Source organism: Haliotis cracherodii, unplaced genomic scaffold (genome assembly GCF_022045235.1).
Source record: "Haliotis cracherodii isolate W230 unplaced genomic scaffold, xgHalCrac1.p SCAF_15, whole genome shotgun sequence".
Classification (NCBI taxonomy): domain Eukaryota; kingdom Metazoa; phylum Mollusca; class Gastropoda; order Lepetellida; family Haliotidae; genus Haliotis; species Haliotis cracherodii.
In genome coordinates, this window is record NW_027266270.1 from 10,582,541 (window position 1) to 10,598,093 (window position 15,553).

The following is a 15,553-nucleotide window of genomic DNA, read 5'->3' on the forward strand; positions in this document are numbered from 1 at the left end:
AACCTGATCCGTTAGTCGCCTCTTATGACAAGCATTGGTTGCTAAAGACTTATTCTAACCCGGGTCTTCACGGATCAGATCTGACTTAACATCTCCCATACTATGTAAAGCTGTCAGTACCGGTTTGGTTTAGGAAAGGCTGCAACCTTACGTTTTATCCAACACAAGTGGAGCCAAGATTCCTCTCCACGGTCATGTTGCCTGTAGTGGTTACGTTCCTACAGGCAACCGAGTATTTATCATTACAGAACAATAGCTTTTAAGGCAACGTGAACCTGAATTTAGTTGTAGCAGTATTTGTGTATTTTGAATTCCCGAGGCAAGGGCTGAAAAGTTCGGTTTCATCCCTTGCCGAACTAGGGTGGAATTTCCAGGCTCGACCGTAGCGCCAGGAGTTACGTCCCTTCCATGTCCCTCCTACTCACCAATCAGATTTCATCTCTCATATCACTTACGGGGCCCAGTCAAGACGATCTGATGGATGGTCACTTTCTTAAGTGGTGACGCGAAGTGCATCAAATCACTTGAGCACCTTAATTAAAAACACGAAAAGATTGGCAAAATATCTGTCGACGCCCAGTTGGCGGTACACATGCTTTGAAAATCCTGCAGTCGACCGAAATCTGAACGTTGAAGTCTGTGTTGTTTACGAACCGGATGTCTAGTTCATTACCCGATATTAATTAGAGTATGCATATACTCGTTAGTGAAGACAAAATATAACTCCGGAATTCCAGCCTAGTTAGGCAAGGATGGAAACTGAATTTTTCTGGTCAGTTATCATTGGCTGAGCACAATTGCATCCTTGCAAGGTTTAGATTCCAGTTGTTAAAACACAATTTAATTTTCTGCTAAATCTGATTTGGTTGTATACATGTTTGATTATCTAAATGTTCAACTATCTAACATTTCATGTTTTCACTAATTAAGCAGATACAATGCCTCAGTTCAACACTAGTCACAACTAGGGACTTGAACTGGAAATATGCGATAAAAGCGTTCTCTCGTCACACCCAAGACCCCTGGGTTCGATTCCACACCTGGATACTATGTGTGAAGCCTATTGATCCTATGATCGTTGGCTCACATTAGTGGCTTTGGCTTATGAGCACTACGCTCGTGCCCGTGGATTTCACAAAAGTGTTGAACTAGTTCCACCCGTATCACTTGTCAGTCTGACATGAGAGGAAAGCCAAAACTGATGCAGGTCTCAGATTTTACCATTTTGGTGAAACCCCATGAGCACGGGTATGGTGCCGACAAATCTAGAAAAAAAACTTAATCAGGGCCAACCGGAATTCGATTCCGCGATCAGTGAGATGCAGCCCTGTGGAGCGAATTGTGGACCTGAAAGACTGTTAGCGTGCGCGTGTGCGTGTGCGTGTGTGTGCGTGCGTTCATTTGATAACCAACTGAGATACCACACTCAGACACAGTATACTGATTCTCAGCAGACCTGTCCTTATTTTGTCCTATTAATGCCGAGCGCCAAGCTGGATAAACACAAATATCATTTCTTAACGTCTTTTGGTAGGACATGGACGGAGAACGAACCACCGACCTTCCACTCTCCGGGCAGATGCTCTGTTTACTGAACCAGGGATGCGGTCGTAAACTCACGATTTGCTCTTTTTCTACAATATATGTCTTTAACTTCGCAGTGACATTGACCTGTGACCCGTGATGATCCGGGGTAGTATAGGTCTTCAGCAACCCATGCTTGTCGTAAGAGGCGACTAACCGATCGAGTGGTCAGACTCGCTGACTTGGTTGATGCATGTCATCGTATCCCGATTGCGTGGATCGACGCTCATAATGTAAATCACTGGATTGTCAGGTCCAGACTCGATTTTATATATATATATATATATATATATATATATATATATATATATATATATATATATATATATATATATATATATACAGCCGCCATATAAGAAAGAAACATACACGTCAGATCTATTTTTGTTATGAATATCCCATGACTCATATAGGTACAGCGGATGGAGCGGCCAATCATAGAATGTACGTGGGAGACTTGAAATGCGTTCAATGAAAACAAGTATAGTGTAATATCAACACCGTGATACATCATACAATTCTATTAATATCCACACATAACGGAATCACCTGACGGCTCCAGCACCGCCACGTTTACCAAGGAGTTTATATAAAAAGGACCCAGTCTTCTTTCACAACACTTGAGGATCGGAGCCATCGTTGAACTTAACTTTACAACAGCTTTAAGACTGCGAAGTTTATAAGGTAAGTTAGTTTGTACAGTAACCGAAATGTATTAGAGATGCTAATTTGAAGAGAAGTAAGTATTGTAATACACGTATTACGATTAACTACTACTACTTCTACTACTGCTACTACTTCTACTACTACTACTACTACTACTACTACTACTACTTCTACTACTACTACTACTACTACTACTACTACAACTACTACTGACCCATGAAGATACGGGATAGAATAGGTCTTCAGCAACCCATGCTTGCCGTAAAATACGATCATGCTTGTCGTAAGAGGCGACTAACGGTATCGGGTGGTCAGGCTCCCTGACTTGGTTGATGCATGTCTTCATATTCCAATTACGTGGATCGATGCTCACAATGTCAATCACTGGATTGTCTGGTCCAGACTTGATTATTTGCAGACTGCCATCATATAGCTGGAATATTGCTGAGTGTGGCGTTAAACAAGAAATAAACATACATACATGTGGTCGTATCCTAATTGTGTGGATTGATGCTCATGATGTCAATATAAATACAGCCGCCATATAGCTGGAATAGTGCCGAGTGCAGCGTTAAACAACAAAGAAAGAAAGAAACATGACTTGGTGGAACCCTGTCATCGATCCCAATTGCGTAGACCGATGCTCATGATATCAATCACTAGACTGTCTGGTCCAGTCTCGATTATTTACAGACCACCGTCATATAGCTGGAATATTGCTGAGTGCGGCGTAAAACAACAAACCAACCAACCAACCAACTACTAATACTACTACTAAATGAAATATCACCATCGTTATCATTAGGTCCAGGGGCGGTCGGGTAGCCTGGTGGTTAAAGCGTTCGCTCGTCACGCCGAAGACCCGGGTTCGATTGCCGACATGGGTACAATGTGTGAAGCCCATTTCTGGTGTCCCCCGCCGTGATATTGCTGGAATATTGCTAAAAGCAGCGTAAAACCATACTCACTCACTCACTCATTAGGTCCAGTGCTAACTAATCTGACCCAGTGACATACTGTTAACTGTTATGTGTAATATGTTTTGATGTTATGGTATCAACTAATTGTCTGGTCGCAACTGGTGACCCGCAGCTGTCGTATCCCATACGCGTGCCCGAATCCTACGCAGCACATACTTACGGGTCTAACACTCAAAGCGAAGTATGCGTTGTTACAGTTGAATGTATTTGTTAGTTTCATTGTCTCATTCAGCTTGTTCATTTCTCATCACAGAATGGCCAGTTCAGTGACTGATCTTGATGAACTCCTTAAACAATGGGCGTGGAAAATGTACACACGGACGAAAAATACTGTGAGTATTGACAATGCACAGCTTGATGTTGTTTGGAATAAGGTACGTTTCCAATCCGCCCAGCCAAACTTCTCGAAGCAACATGCATCAAATGTTCCTCAGTCTCAGATCGTGTTCAGTTCAACATTCGACAATGAAACGACGCAATATCAACAGCACAACTTCCAGACTCAGCGGTCAACGATTGCGACTGTCACAACGACAATGTCGAAAGGCTTCACACGTGGGGTCAATGCAGGAATCAAGCTTCCGGTCCCACCGGAAGTGCTCAGCTCTACAGCCGGGTTCGGCAACGAGGTCACCATCGAATGCGAGGATGAATATTCGGTACAGAAGTCCCTCTCCTGGGCTGTCAACACGACTGTCAAAGCACCAAAGGAAATGAGAACTGTTGCTGAACTTGAAATACTTGAAAATGAATTCAAATGCAACTTCAAGATGAATGTATCCTTCCGAGGGACGGTTAGGGTGAATATCACCGAATTACCCTCTGAAAAGGTGCTGATTTTTCAAAACGACATCGCCCAGATTCTACGTGATAGTAGTTCCCTACTACCAGACTGCGTGGAGATCACATCCAAGAAGGTGGTTTGGCCTGTCATAGGGAAGGTTCAGTTCCGGTATGGCGTTTCACAAAAGGTCCGCGTGTATCAGGAAGATCTTGAGGATGAACCTGATGATGATGGCCACTACAATCATTATTATAATTGAAAGAACTTTTCCATTCGTTGTCAGTTCATGTTCAACTGTTGGTTTGTGAATTAGAACATGTGAACATGTAACTGATCTATATGTACCATAATGAACTGATTGCTACATGACTGTACATGACTGAAATTTTACAGACTCCCTCAACCGTCATTATTAACAAACTTGGTGTATTGATAAGTCTGTGTGTTTCTTTGATCCGGATTAATAGGTATATCGATAAGTCTGTGTGTCTATTTGAACTGGATTAAGGGCAAATCGATAAGTCTGTGTGTCTATTTGAACTGGATTAATGGCAAATCGATAAGTCTGTGTGTCTATTTGAACCGGAATAACCTATCCTATGTACTGACGTTTATAGAAAGGTTCGGCAAAGAAGTCCACATTGAATTGGAACGGAGACTTTCATGAGACAGTTCGTCTATGGCAAAAAAGGCTTTCAAGAAGAAGAGTGTCCTTGGATGATCTATGCCCGTATTTTGCATATTGTGATATTACAAACGTTTTTATAAACGCTCATGTATATGTGAAATATTCCAGAACAATAATCAATGATTATTTCAAAGCGTGCAATTGAATGTGCATATTTTGTTAGATTGGGAATACTATACCTTCAGATAACATATAGAGCTAGCTGCAAGATTATAATTTTGTTTTATATTGTTAAACGAATTTAGGGTTAGCCACACAAAGATTAAAGTGTAAACGTATACACATAAGTTTATGTTATCTGAATAAATTCGTCGAGAGAAGTCTACTTAGTACTTTATTAAGAATGTATAAATTAGTTTTATATTCAGACGAATTACTTATAAAGAACAAACTGAAAAGTTTTACGGATCAGCATAGTTTATCTGAATAAATTCGTCAACGGAAGTCTATTGTGTATTATTTTTGTTGTATTTTCCCCTGCCCACATGGAACCAATCGTCCACAAACTTATGAATAATTCTTTTATTCTTAGCTAAAGATGCTATTGCCTGTACAATCAAATCAGATTTAACTATGTCCAGTTTCATCGTTCATTCGTTTGATAAATTATTAAGTTCGCGTCCATAAGGCATGCCAGAAACCTATGATCGTGAGTTCGAATCCCAGATTCGCACCGATTATGTTTTTAGGTTTGTCAGCACCATACGCGCTGGATGTCTAAAACCTGCGTCACTTCGGTTTGTTATTATATCTTTGTTTGTTGTTTAACGCCGCACTCGGCAATATTCCAGCTATCGGACGGCTTGTAACATCACCAAATTCCAATAGCTTGAAGAATAAATTGATCTCCTGACGATCAGACAGCATTGCATAGGTTCTATTTATAGTGTAATATTGTGGACACGTGTATCACTCACAATACCCTGCAGTGTAAAGATAATACCCGATCATGGGTAAGTATATAGTGAGGGCGACCTTCATTGCTTACGTCTGTCAAAACTAGAAATATCTAAATATAGGTACAACGGTTGGAGAGGCCCATTGTCACAAAAATCATAGAATGTGCGTCACAGAAATTCACGGAAAACAAGTAAAGTGAAAAGTGATCGATTATAAATCGATACAAATATAAATACTACCACTACTGCTACAACTACTGCTACAACTACATCTACTACTACAACCACAACTACAACTACTAAAACCACTACAACTGCTACAACTACTACTACTACTACCAGTTTCACTACTACTAGCAATACAACTACTACTACAACAACTACAGCTACTACCACTACTGCTACAACTACATCTGCTACTACTACAACCATAACTAAAACTACTAATACCACTACTACTGCTACAACTACTAATACAACTACAACTACTTTACTACCACGATTGGAGGTGTTCCGGTCATACTCGTGTGGTCGAGTACTAGGAAGCGTCTGCAGTTTGCCTAAAGAATGTGTAGATCATGATTGTATATAAGTCACCTTTACACCTCGCTGATTGCCCAAATTGTATTATTATAAATGAATAACGTGATCATGCATCTGAAACAAAAAAGATTTGACATAGGAATTTCAATGACAAATAAAAACAAAACCGGAATTTAAATTCATAAATTTAACTCATTGAGTAGTGAATGTCTGTGGAGTCTTCATTTGTTCCTGTAGATAACAAATATATTCTGCAATATAATATCATAACGTACATGTTTATTCAGTCTAGTCGTACTACAAGAATAACATTTTACCTTACGCATAAAAATATTGTATTCATTAGCATAGAAAGTTCCAATACTTGTACAGTATTTGAAACTGTACTTCAATATTATAATATATTTTGATATATTATAGTATTAAAGAATTGACTTCACTAGGTTTTTGCATCAATGGAGATATAAACTTAAAAAGTGGTGTATACACTGTTTAAATTTATGCAAACTGCCCACACTGGTGTTTACGCAAAACGTATATTTAAGTCAATCCTTATAAATAAATACGTCAACAATTAACTTCACATACGGCTTATCTAGAAAATCTAGAAAAAAAACTTAATCAGGGCCAACCGGAATTCGATTCCGCGATCAGTGAGATGCAGCCCTGTGGAGCGAATTGTGGACCTGAAAGACTGTAAGCGTGTGCGTGTGCGTGTGCGTGTGTGTGCGTGTGCGTGCGTGTGCGTGCGTTCATTTGATAACCAACTGAGATACCACACTCAGACACAGTATACTGATTCTCAGCAGACCTGTCCTTATTTTGTCCTATTAATGCCGAGCGCCAAGCTGGATAAACACAAATATCATTTCTTAACGTCTTTTGGTAGGACATGGACGGGGATCGAACCACCGACCTTCCACTCTCCGGGCAGATGCTCTGTTTACTGAACCAGGGATGCGGTCGTAAACTCACGATTTGCTCTTTTTCTACAATATATGTCTTTAACTTCGCAGTGACATTGACCTGTGACCCGTGATGATCCGGGGTAGTATAGGTCTTCAGCAACCCATGCTTGTCGTAAGAGGCGACTAACCGATCGAGTGGTCAGGCTCGCTGACTTGGTTGATGCATGTCATCGTATCCCGATTGCGTGGATCGACGCTCATAATGTAAATCACTGGATTGTCTGGTCCAGACTCGAATACATATATATATATATATATATATATATATATATATACAGCCGCCATATCGACGTTAAACAACAAAGAGAGAAAGAAACATACAAGTCAGATCTATTTTTATATACAATTCTATTAATATCCACACATAACGGAATCACCCGACGGCTCCAGCACCGCCACGTGTACTAAGGAGTTTATATAAAAAGGACCCAGTCTTCTTTCACAACACTTGAGGATCGGAGCCAGCGTTGAACTTAACTTTACAACAGCTTTAAGACTGCGAAGTTTATAAGGTAAGTTAGTTTGTACAGTAACCGAAATGTATTAGAGATGATAATTTGAAGTATTGTAATACATGTATTAAGATTAAAATACGACCATGCTTGTCGTAAGAGGCGACTAACGGTCTCGGGTGGTCAGGCTCCCTGACTTGGTTGATGCATACATGTGGTCGTTCCTAATTGTGTGGATTGATGCTCATGATGTCAATCACTGGATTGTCTGTGCCAGACTCGATTATATACATACAGCCGCCATATAGCTGGAATAGTGCCGAGTGCAGCGTTAAACAACAAAGAAAGAAAGAAACATGACTTGGTGGAACCCTGTCATCGATTTCGTAGACCGATGCTCATGATATCAATCACTAGATTGTCTGGTCCAGACTCGATTATTTACAGACCACCGTCATATAGCTGGAATATTGCTAAGTGCGGCGTAAAACAACAAACCAACCAACCAACCAACTACTAATACTACTACTAAATGAAATATCACCATCGTTATCATTAGGTCCAGGGGCGGTCGGGTAGCCTGGTGGTTAAAGCGTTCGCTCGTCACGCCGAAGACCCGGGTTCGATTGCCGACATGGGTACAATGTGTGAAGCCCATTTCTGGTGTCCCCCGCCGTGATATTGCTGGAATATTGCTAAAAGCAGCGTAAAACCATACTCACTCACTCACTCATTAGGTCCAGTGCTAACTAATCTGACCCAGTGACATACTGTTAACTGTTATGTGTAATATGTTTTGATGTTATGGTATCAACTAATTGTCTGGTCGCAACTGGTGACCCGCAGCTGTCGTATCCCATACGCGTGCCCGAATCCTACGCAGCACATACTTACGGGTCTAACACTCAAAGCGAAGTATGCGTTGTTACAGTTGAATGTATTTGTTAGTTTCATTGTCTCTTTCAGCTTGTTCATTTCTCATCACAGAATGGCCAGTTCAGTGACTGATCTTGATGAACTCCTTAAACAATGGGCGTGGAAAATGTACACACGGACGAAAAATACTGTGAGTATTGACAATGCACAGCTTGATGTTGTTTGGAATAAGGTACGTTTCCAATCCGCCCAGCCAAACTTCTCGAAGCAACATGCATCAAATGTTCCTCAGTCTCAGATCGTGTTCAGTTCAACATTCGACAATGAAACGACGCAATATCAACAGCACAACTTCCAGACTCAGCGGTCAACGATTGCGACTGTCACAACGACAATGTCGAAAGGCTTCACACGTGGGGTCAATGCAGGAATCAAGCTTCCGGTCCCACCGGAAGTGCTCAGCTCTACAGCCGGGTTCGGCAACGAGGTCACCATCGAATGCGAGGATGAATATTCGGTACAGAAGTCCCTCTCCTGGGCTGTCAACACGACTGTCAAAGCACCAAAGGAAATGAGAACTGTTGCTGAACTTGAAATACTTGAAAATGAATTCAAATGCAACTTCAAGATGAATGTATCCTTCCGAGGGACGGTTAGGGTGAATATCACCGAATTACCCTCTGAAAAGGTGCTGATTTTTCAAAACGACATCGCCCAGATTCTACGTGATAGTAGTTCCCTACTACCAGACTGCGTGGAGATCACATCCAAGAAGGTGGTTTGGCCTGTCATAGGGAAGGTTCAGTTCCGGTATGGCGTTTCACAAAAGGTCCGCGTGTATCAGGAAGATCTTGAGGATGAACCTGATGATGATGGCCACTACAATCATTATTATAATTGAAAGAACTTTTCCATTCGTTGTCAGTTCATGTTCAACTGTTGGTTTGTGAATTAGAACATGTGAACATGTAACTGATCTATATGTACCATAATGAACTGATTGCTACATGACTGTACATGACTGAAATTTTACAGACTCCCTCAACCGTCATTATTAACAAACTTGGTGTATTGATAAGTCTGTGTGTTTCTTTGATCCGGATTAATAGGTATATCGATAAGTCTGTGTGTCTATTTGAACTGGATTAAGGGCAAATCGATAAGTCTGTGTGTCTATTTGAACTGGATTAATGGCAAATCGATAAGTCTGTGTGTCTATTTGAACCGGAATAACCTATCCTATGTACTGACGTTTATAGAAAGGTTCGGCAAAGAAGTCCACATTGAATTGGAACGGAGACTTTCATGAGACAGTTCGTCTATGGCAAAAAAGGCTTTCAAGAAGAAGAGTGTCCTTGGATGATCTATGCCCGTATTTTGCATATTGTGATATTACAAACGTTTTTATAAACGCTCATGTATATGTGAAATATTCCAGAACAATAATCAATGATTATTTCAAAGCGTGCAATTGAATGTGCATATTTTGTTAGATTGGGAATACTATACCTTCAGATAACATATAGAGCTAGCTGCAAGATTATAATTTTGTTTTATATTGTTAAACGAATTTAGGGTTAGCCACACAAAGATTAAAGTGTAAACGTATACACATAAGTTTATGTTATCTGAATAAATTCGTCGAGAGAAGTCTACTTAGTACTTTATTAAGAATGTATAAATTAGTTTTATATTCAGACGAATTACTTATAAAGAACAAACTGAAAAGTTTTACGGATCAGCATGGTTTATCTGAATAAATTCGTCAACGGATGTCTATTGTGTATTATTTTTGTTGTATTTTCCCCTGCCCACATGGAACCTATCGTCCACAAACTTATGAATAATTCTTTTATTCTTAGCTATAAGATGCTATTGCCTGTACAATCAAATCAGATTTAACTATGTCCAGTTTCATCGTTCATTCGTTTGATAAATTATTAAGTTCGCGTCCATAAGGCGTGCCAGAAACCTATGATCGTGAGTTCGAATCCCAGATTCGCGCCGATTATGTTTTTAGGTTTGTCAGCACCATACGCGCTGGATGTCTAAAACCTGCGTCACTTCGGTTTGTTATTATATCTTTGTTTGTTGTTTAACGCCGCACTCGGCAATATTACAGCTATCGGACCGCTTGTAACATCACCAAATTCCAATAGCTTGAAGAATAAATTGATCTCCTGACGATCAGACAGCATTGCATAGGTTCTATTTATAGTGTAATATTGTAAACACGTGTATCACTCACAATACCCTGCAGTGTAATACCCGATCATGGGTAAGTATATATTACTGAGGGTGACCTCCATTGCTTAGATATCCGTCTGTCAAAACTAGAAATATCTAAATATAGGTACAACGGTTGGAGAGGCCCATTGTCACAAAAATCATAGAATGTACGTCACAGAATTTCACGGAAAACAAGTAAAGTGAAAAGTGATCGATTATAAATCGATACAAACATAAATACTACCACTACTTCTACCACTACTGCTACAACTACAACTACAACTACTGCTACAACTACATCTACTACTACAACCACAACTACAACTACTAAAACCACTACAACTGCTACAACTACTACTACTACCAACTTCACTACTACTAGCAATACAACTACTACTACAACAACTACAGCTACTACCACTACTGCTACAACTACATCTGCTACTACTACAACCATAACTAAAACTACTAATACCACTACTACTGCTACAACTACTAATACAACTACAACTACTTTACTACCACGATTGGAGGTGTTCCGGTCATACTCGTGTGGTCGAGTACTAGGAAGCGTCTGCAGTTTGCCTAAAGAATGTGTAGATCATGATCGTATATAAGTCACCTTTACACCACGCTGATTGCCCAAATTGTATTATTATAAATGAATAACGTGATACAATCATGCATCCGAAACAAAAAAGATTTGACATAGGAATTTCAATGACAAATAAAAACAAAACCGGAATTTAAATTCATAAATTTAACTCATTGAGTATTGAATGTCTGTGGAGTCTTCATTTGTTCCTGTAGATAACAAATATATTCTGCAATATAATATCATAACGTACATGTTTATTCAGTCTAGTCGTACTACAAGAATAACATTTTACCTTACGCATAAAAATATTGTATTCATTAGCATAGAAAGTTCCAATACTTGTACAGTATTTGAAACTGTACTTCAATATTATAATATATTTTGATATATTATAGTATTAAAGAATTGACTTCACTAGGTTTTTGCATAAATGGAGATATAAACTTAAAAAGTGGTGTATACACTGTTTAAATTTATGCAAACTGCCCACACTGGTGTTTACACAAAACGTATATTTAAGTCAATCCTTATAAATAAATACGTCAGCAATTAACTTCACATACGGCTTATTTATTACACACAGAAATACGAAATCAGTGACACATAGTCCAGAGCTATTGCAACACAAGCCCCTCTCATTCTATCATCAGCAAATCAGGAAACGGCAGTCCAGTCATGGGCGTGATATTATTATTTTCGGTTTATAGAAGCATAAGCGCAAAGGTATATGCTCGGTCAACCTATCAACTGCCACGGACCCACTTCATATTGCTTCATCAAAATATATTTTTCACATTCATTAAAATAAGTGTGAGTGTGTGAGTATGGTTTTACGCCGCTTTTAGCACTATTCCAGCAATATCACGGCGGGGGACACCAGAAATGGGCTTCACACATTGTGCCCATGTCGGGAATCGAACCCGGGTCTTCGGCGTGACGAGCGAACGCTTTAACCACTATTAAAATAAGAGGTAGGTGAGACAAAAGATCTTACTTATACCACCTCTTATTGTGCATTTCCATAAGTATATCATTTACCTTTGGAACCGTGTCCCCCCTTGTTCAGATGGCTCATGTTTAAGATACTCCATCGGTTCCAGCTCTACCTCTTTTCCTCAACAAAAGTGTTCTTCAGACAGGCCTCTGAAAGAAAATATGTGTATTCAAATACGTGTATCCATTGCCCTGTTTTATAAAACATACAAATAATACATATATATAAAGCACAGTAAAGTTCTAACTCTTAGGCACAATATAGTAATAATTAAATAAGTGGAGTAAATTTGAATACATTTCCATATCTTTATTTTGAACATGGTATTGTCATGCTGGAAACATTTTGTCAATCGAGTAAGTGGGGAAGAATAACAATTTAGGAAATATAGAATACTAAACGAGCTCCCTTGTAATACCAATTTTAAAAACACAGACTTATCCATATACCATTTCATCCGCATCAAAGAAACACACAGACTTATCCATATCCCCATTCAGAATTATTTCAGCTTTATGACGGCGGTCTGTAAATAATAGAGTCTCGACCAGACAATCTAGTGATTGTTATCATGAGCATCGATCCACGCAATAGTGATCGATGGCATGCTTCAACCAAGTCAGCGAGTCTGACTACCCAATCCCGTTAGTCGCCTCTTACGGCAAGTATAGGTTGCTGAAGACCAATTTTGATTCGGATCTTCACGGGAGTCGTAAGCAAGACGAATATGGGATTCGAACCTGTCGTCGTTTAGGCAATTAATTCACACAATTGCTACCTTGTGACACACAATGTCATAACACTAAATGGATCATGATTCTATTGGTCACAGTCGCCTTTTACGGCAAGCATGGGTTGCTGAAGAGCTATTCCATCCCGGATCTTCACGGGTCGTCCTCAGAGAGAGTTGCATAAGCGCTACTTATTAATAGTTAGTGAGTGAGTTTGGTTTAACGTCGCATTTAACAGTATTCCATTTATATCACGGTGAGTCAGCTTAATGTGGGAGGAAAGCCCGAAGTGGTGCAGGTCTCAGACGTTTACCACTTAAGGGAAACCCATGAGCATGGATATGTCCCCTCCCCCCCCCCCCCCCCCCATTTAATAAGCGGCGTTGACATGGATGATAAAGTTGTCACATATACACACAATGTATGTCATCCAACGCAAATCCTTATCAATGCGCAGGGTTGTTGGGCAGCGCGTACTTTATATATAGGTACAGGTGTCGCGTTTCATTGATCAGCAGTGCAGATCTGTGCGGTAATACCCGGTGATGTGTAACTAAGTATAGCTCGTTACAGGTATACAGGCCACAGACAGGTCATCGCTATGTCATGCAGCTCAGTACATACGGGCATTGACAAACAATCATAGCGTCATGTCACTGGAGCACACCTGGTACACATCACTACACTCCCTTGAATGAAGACCATTGGTTTATGTCGCCACATTTTGCTCTGCAGATTTACGTCCCTTGGTCGTACCAGGAATGGCGGTTTATTGGTTGGAAACCCAGGTTCGCCCAAATTATCATCCTAGGTCTGGCAGTACCTTACTCGTACTCGTTAGTTTCACTTCCGACCTGCGTCATTTTCATCTTTGCTCGTACATTTATCTGACCCGCTGTGATATTGCTGGAATATTGCTAAAAGCGGCGTAAAACAAACCTCACTCACAAATTAACCTGACACGCCATAATATAACTGAACTGTTTGATTGTCATTTTAGAAGTAAGTCAGAAAACGTACGACGTCGCTATGTGCAATAAATCATAAGTTGGTATCCATTAAGTTTTACGGTTTCTTAATATAACTGACATAAAGTTCAAAGGAGCTTGAACCCAACTCAATCACACACCCATGTACAGTGGCTTCAAATGAACCGCCATCCCAGTTCCATGCGTCAACTGAAATGACTGTTAGGTTTATACATTGATTTATATTATAAAAATGAATAAATATATTTTGCCTTTTGAAAAGAAACATTACTGTGACGATAGCGCAGTGTTATATATTTTAGCGGAAATGAATAAACAAAGTTGTTTCACAACGCAGACACTCTGAACACAACCGGCCATTTCTGCTGAAAACAGATTGTTATCCGGGACTAAATTGACCCATTGACGTCGACTAACAACCACCGCTATTTTGCAGTGCAACGATTTCAGGATTGTTGAGACCATTACATCTCTCTATAACCACCGGGGCGGTCGGGTAGCCTAGTGGTTAACGCGGTCGCTCGTCACGCCGAAGACCCGAGTTCGATTCCCGACATGGGTACAATGTGCGAAGCCCATTTCTGGTGTCCCCCGCCGTGATATTGCTGGAATAATGCTAAAAGCGGTTTTAAACCATACTCACTCACTCTATAACCATCGAACAGATTTATTTGTGGCTCCGACAGAGAATCTCGGCATATGCTTGTTTTGTTTGTTGTTTAACGCCGCACTCAGCAATATTCCAGCTATATGACGGCGGTCAGTAAATTATCGAGTCAATCAAGTGTTTTAAGCTAACACACTAATGTCCAGCGTCCTAGCCAACCCAATCACACATCGACATAAAGTGGCCTCAAAAGAACCATTATCCCAGTTTGGTGTGTAGCTCATTTCAGTCCAAACAATGGAGATGTTTGGACGTTGTGCTCGAATAAGGGGATAGCAACTCTTGATACAGGCGTTTGTTTGCTTTGGCAATAACCTCGTCGTCTCTACGAGAAAGATTGATCTGGATGAAAGCAAGTAGCAGAAGTTGGTTGAACGATATTGCCTTAATAGCATTTCACGTGCAGAGTTGCGTCCCTTGGGCACGCCAGAAACCTATGATTGTTCGAATCCCGGTTCGCCCCAATTATGTTTCTAGGTTTGTCAGCACCATATCCGTGCTATGGATTTCACCGAAGTGGTAAACGTCTGAGACCTGCATCACTTCGGGCTTTCCTCCCACATTAAACTGACACGCCGTGATGTTACTGGAATACTGTTAAAAGCGGCGTTAAACCCAACTCACTCACTCACTCACTCACTCTCTCACTCACTAGTGTCATGACTTAGTGAACAGAAAAGGGTGGTAATCCACCATTATGCAGGCTGTGTGTGACGATGTATTCACAGATGTCCAGGGGCGGTGACGTTGACAGTATAATAATTGCACAACAAAGCAGGTTTACTGGAACAAAGAACACAGACGTAAATCGCTTCATTATAAAGAGGCATGGTCATGTCTATATTGGGATTGGTATTTCCACCGCTTTTGTTTATCTGGACGTATATATAGATTGATCGTTCGGT

At 40.3% G+C, this 15,553-nt stretch overlaps 2 protein-coding genes across 2 annotated transcripts; both read left to right on the plus strand.

The window, feature by feature from the left end:
* Positions 1-2,223: 2,223 nt before the first annotated feature.
* LOC139461790 (uncharacterized) lies at positions 2,224-5,248 on the plus strand. Its single transcript, XM_071243259.1, has 2 exons — positions 2,224-2,268; positions 3,484-5,248. Exon 2 carries the CDS (start codon positions 3,485-3,487, stop codon positions 4,271-4,273), a length of 789 nt encoding a protein of 262 aa, XP_071099360.1. The 5' UTR covers positions 2,224-2,268; position 3,484; the 3' UTR covers positions 4,274-5,248.
* Positions 5,249-7,567: 2,319 nt separating this feature from the next.
* Positions 7,568-10,156, plus strand: LOC139461791 (uncharacterized). The gene is made up of 2 exons (XM_071243260.1): positions 7,568-7,624; positions 8,552-10,156. The coding sequence occupies exon 2, from the start codon at positions 8,553-8,555 to the stop codon at positions 9,339-9,341; it is 789 nt and encodes a 262-aa protein (XP_071099361.1). The 5' UTR covers positions 7,568-7,624; position 8,552; the 3' UTR covers positions 9,342-10,156.
* Positions 10,157-15,553: the final 5,397 nt, after the last annotated feature.

Coding starts and splice junctions, on each gene's coding strand:
- LOC139461790 (XM_071243259.1), top strand. CDS start 3,485: ATGGCCAGTTCAGTGACTGATCTTGATGAACTCCTTAAACAATGGGCG.
- LOC139461791 (XM_071243260.1), top strand. CDS start 8,553: ATGGCCAGTTCAGTGACTGATCTTGATGAACTCCTTAAACAATGGGCG.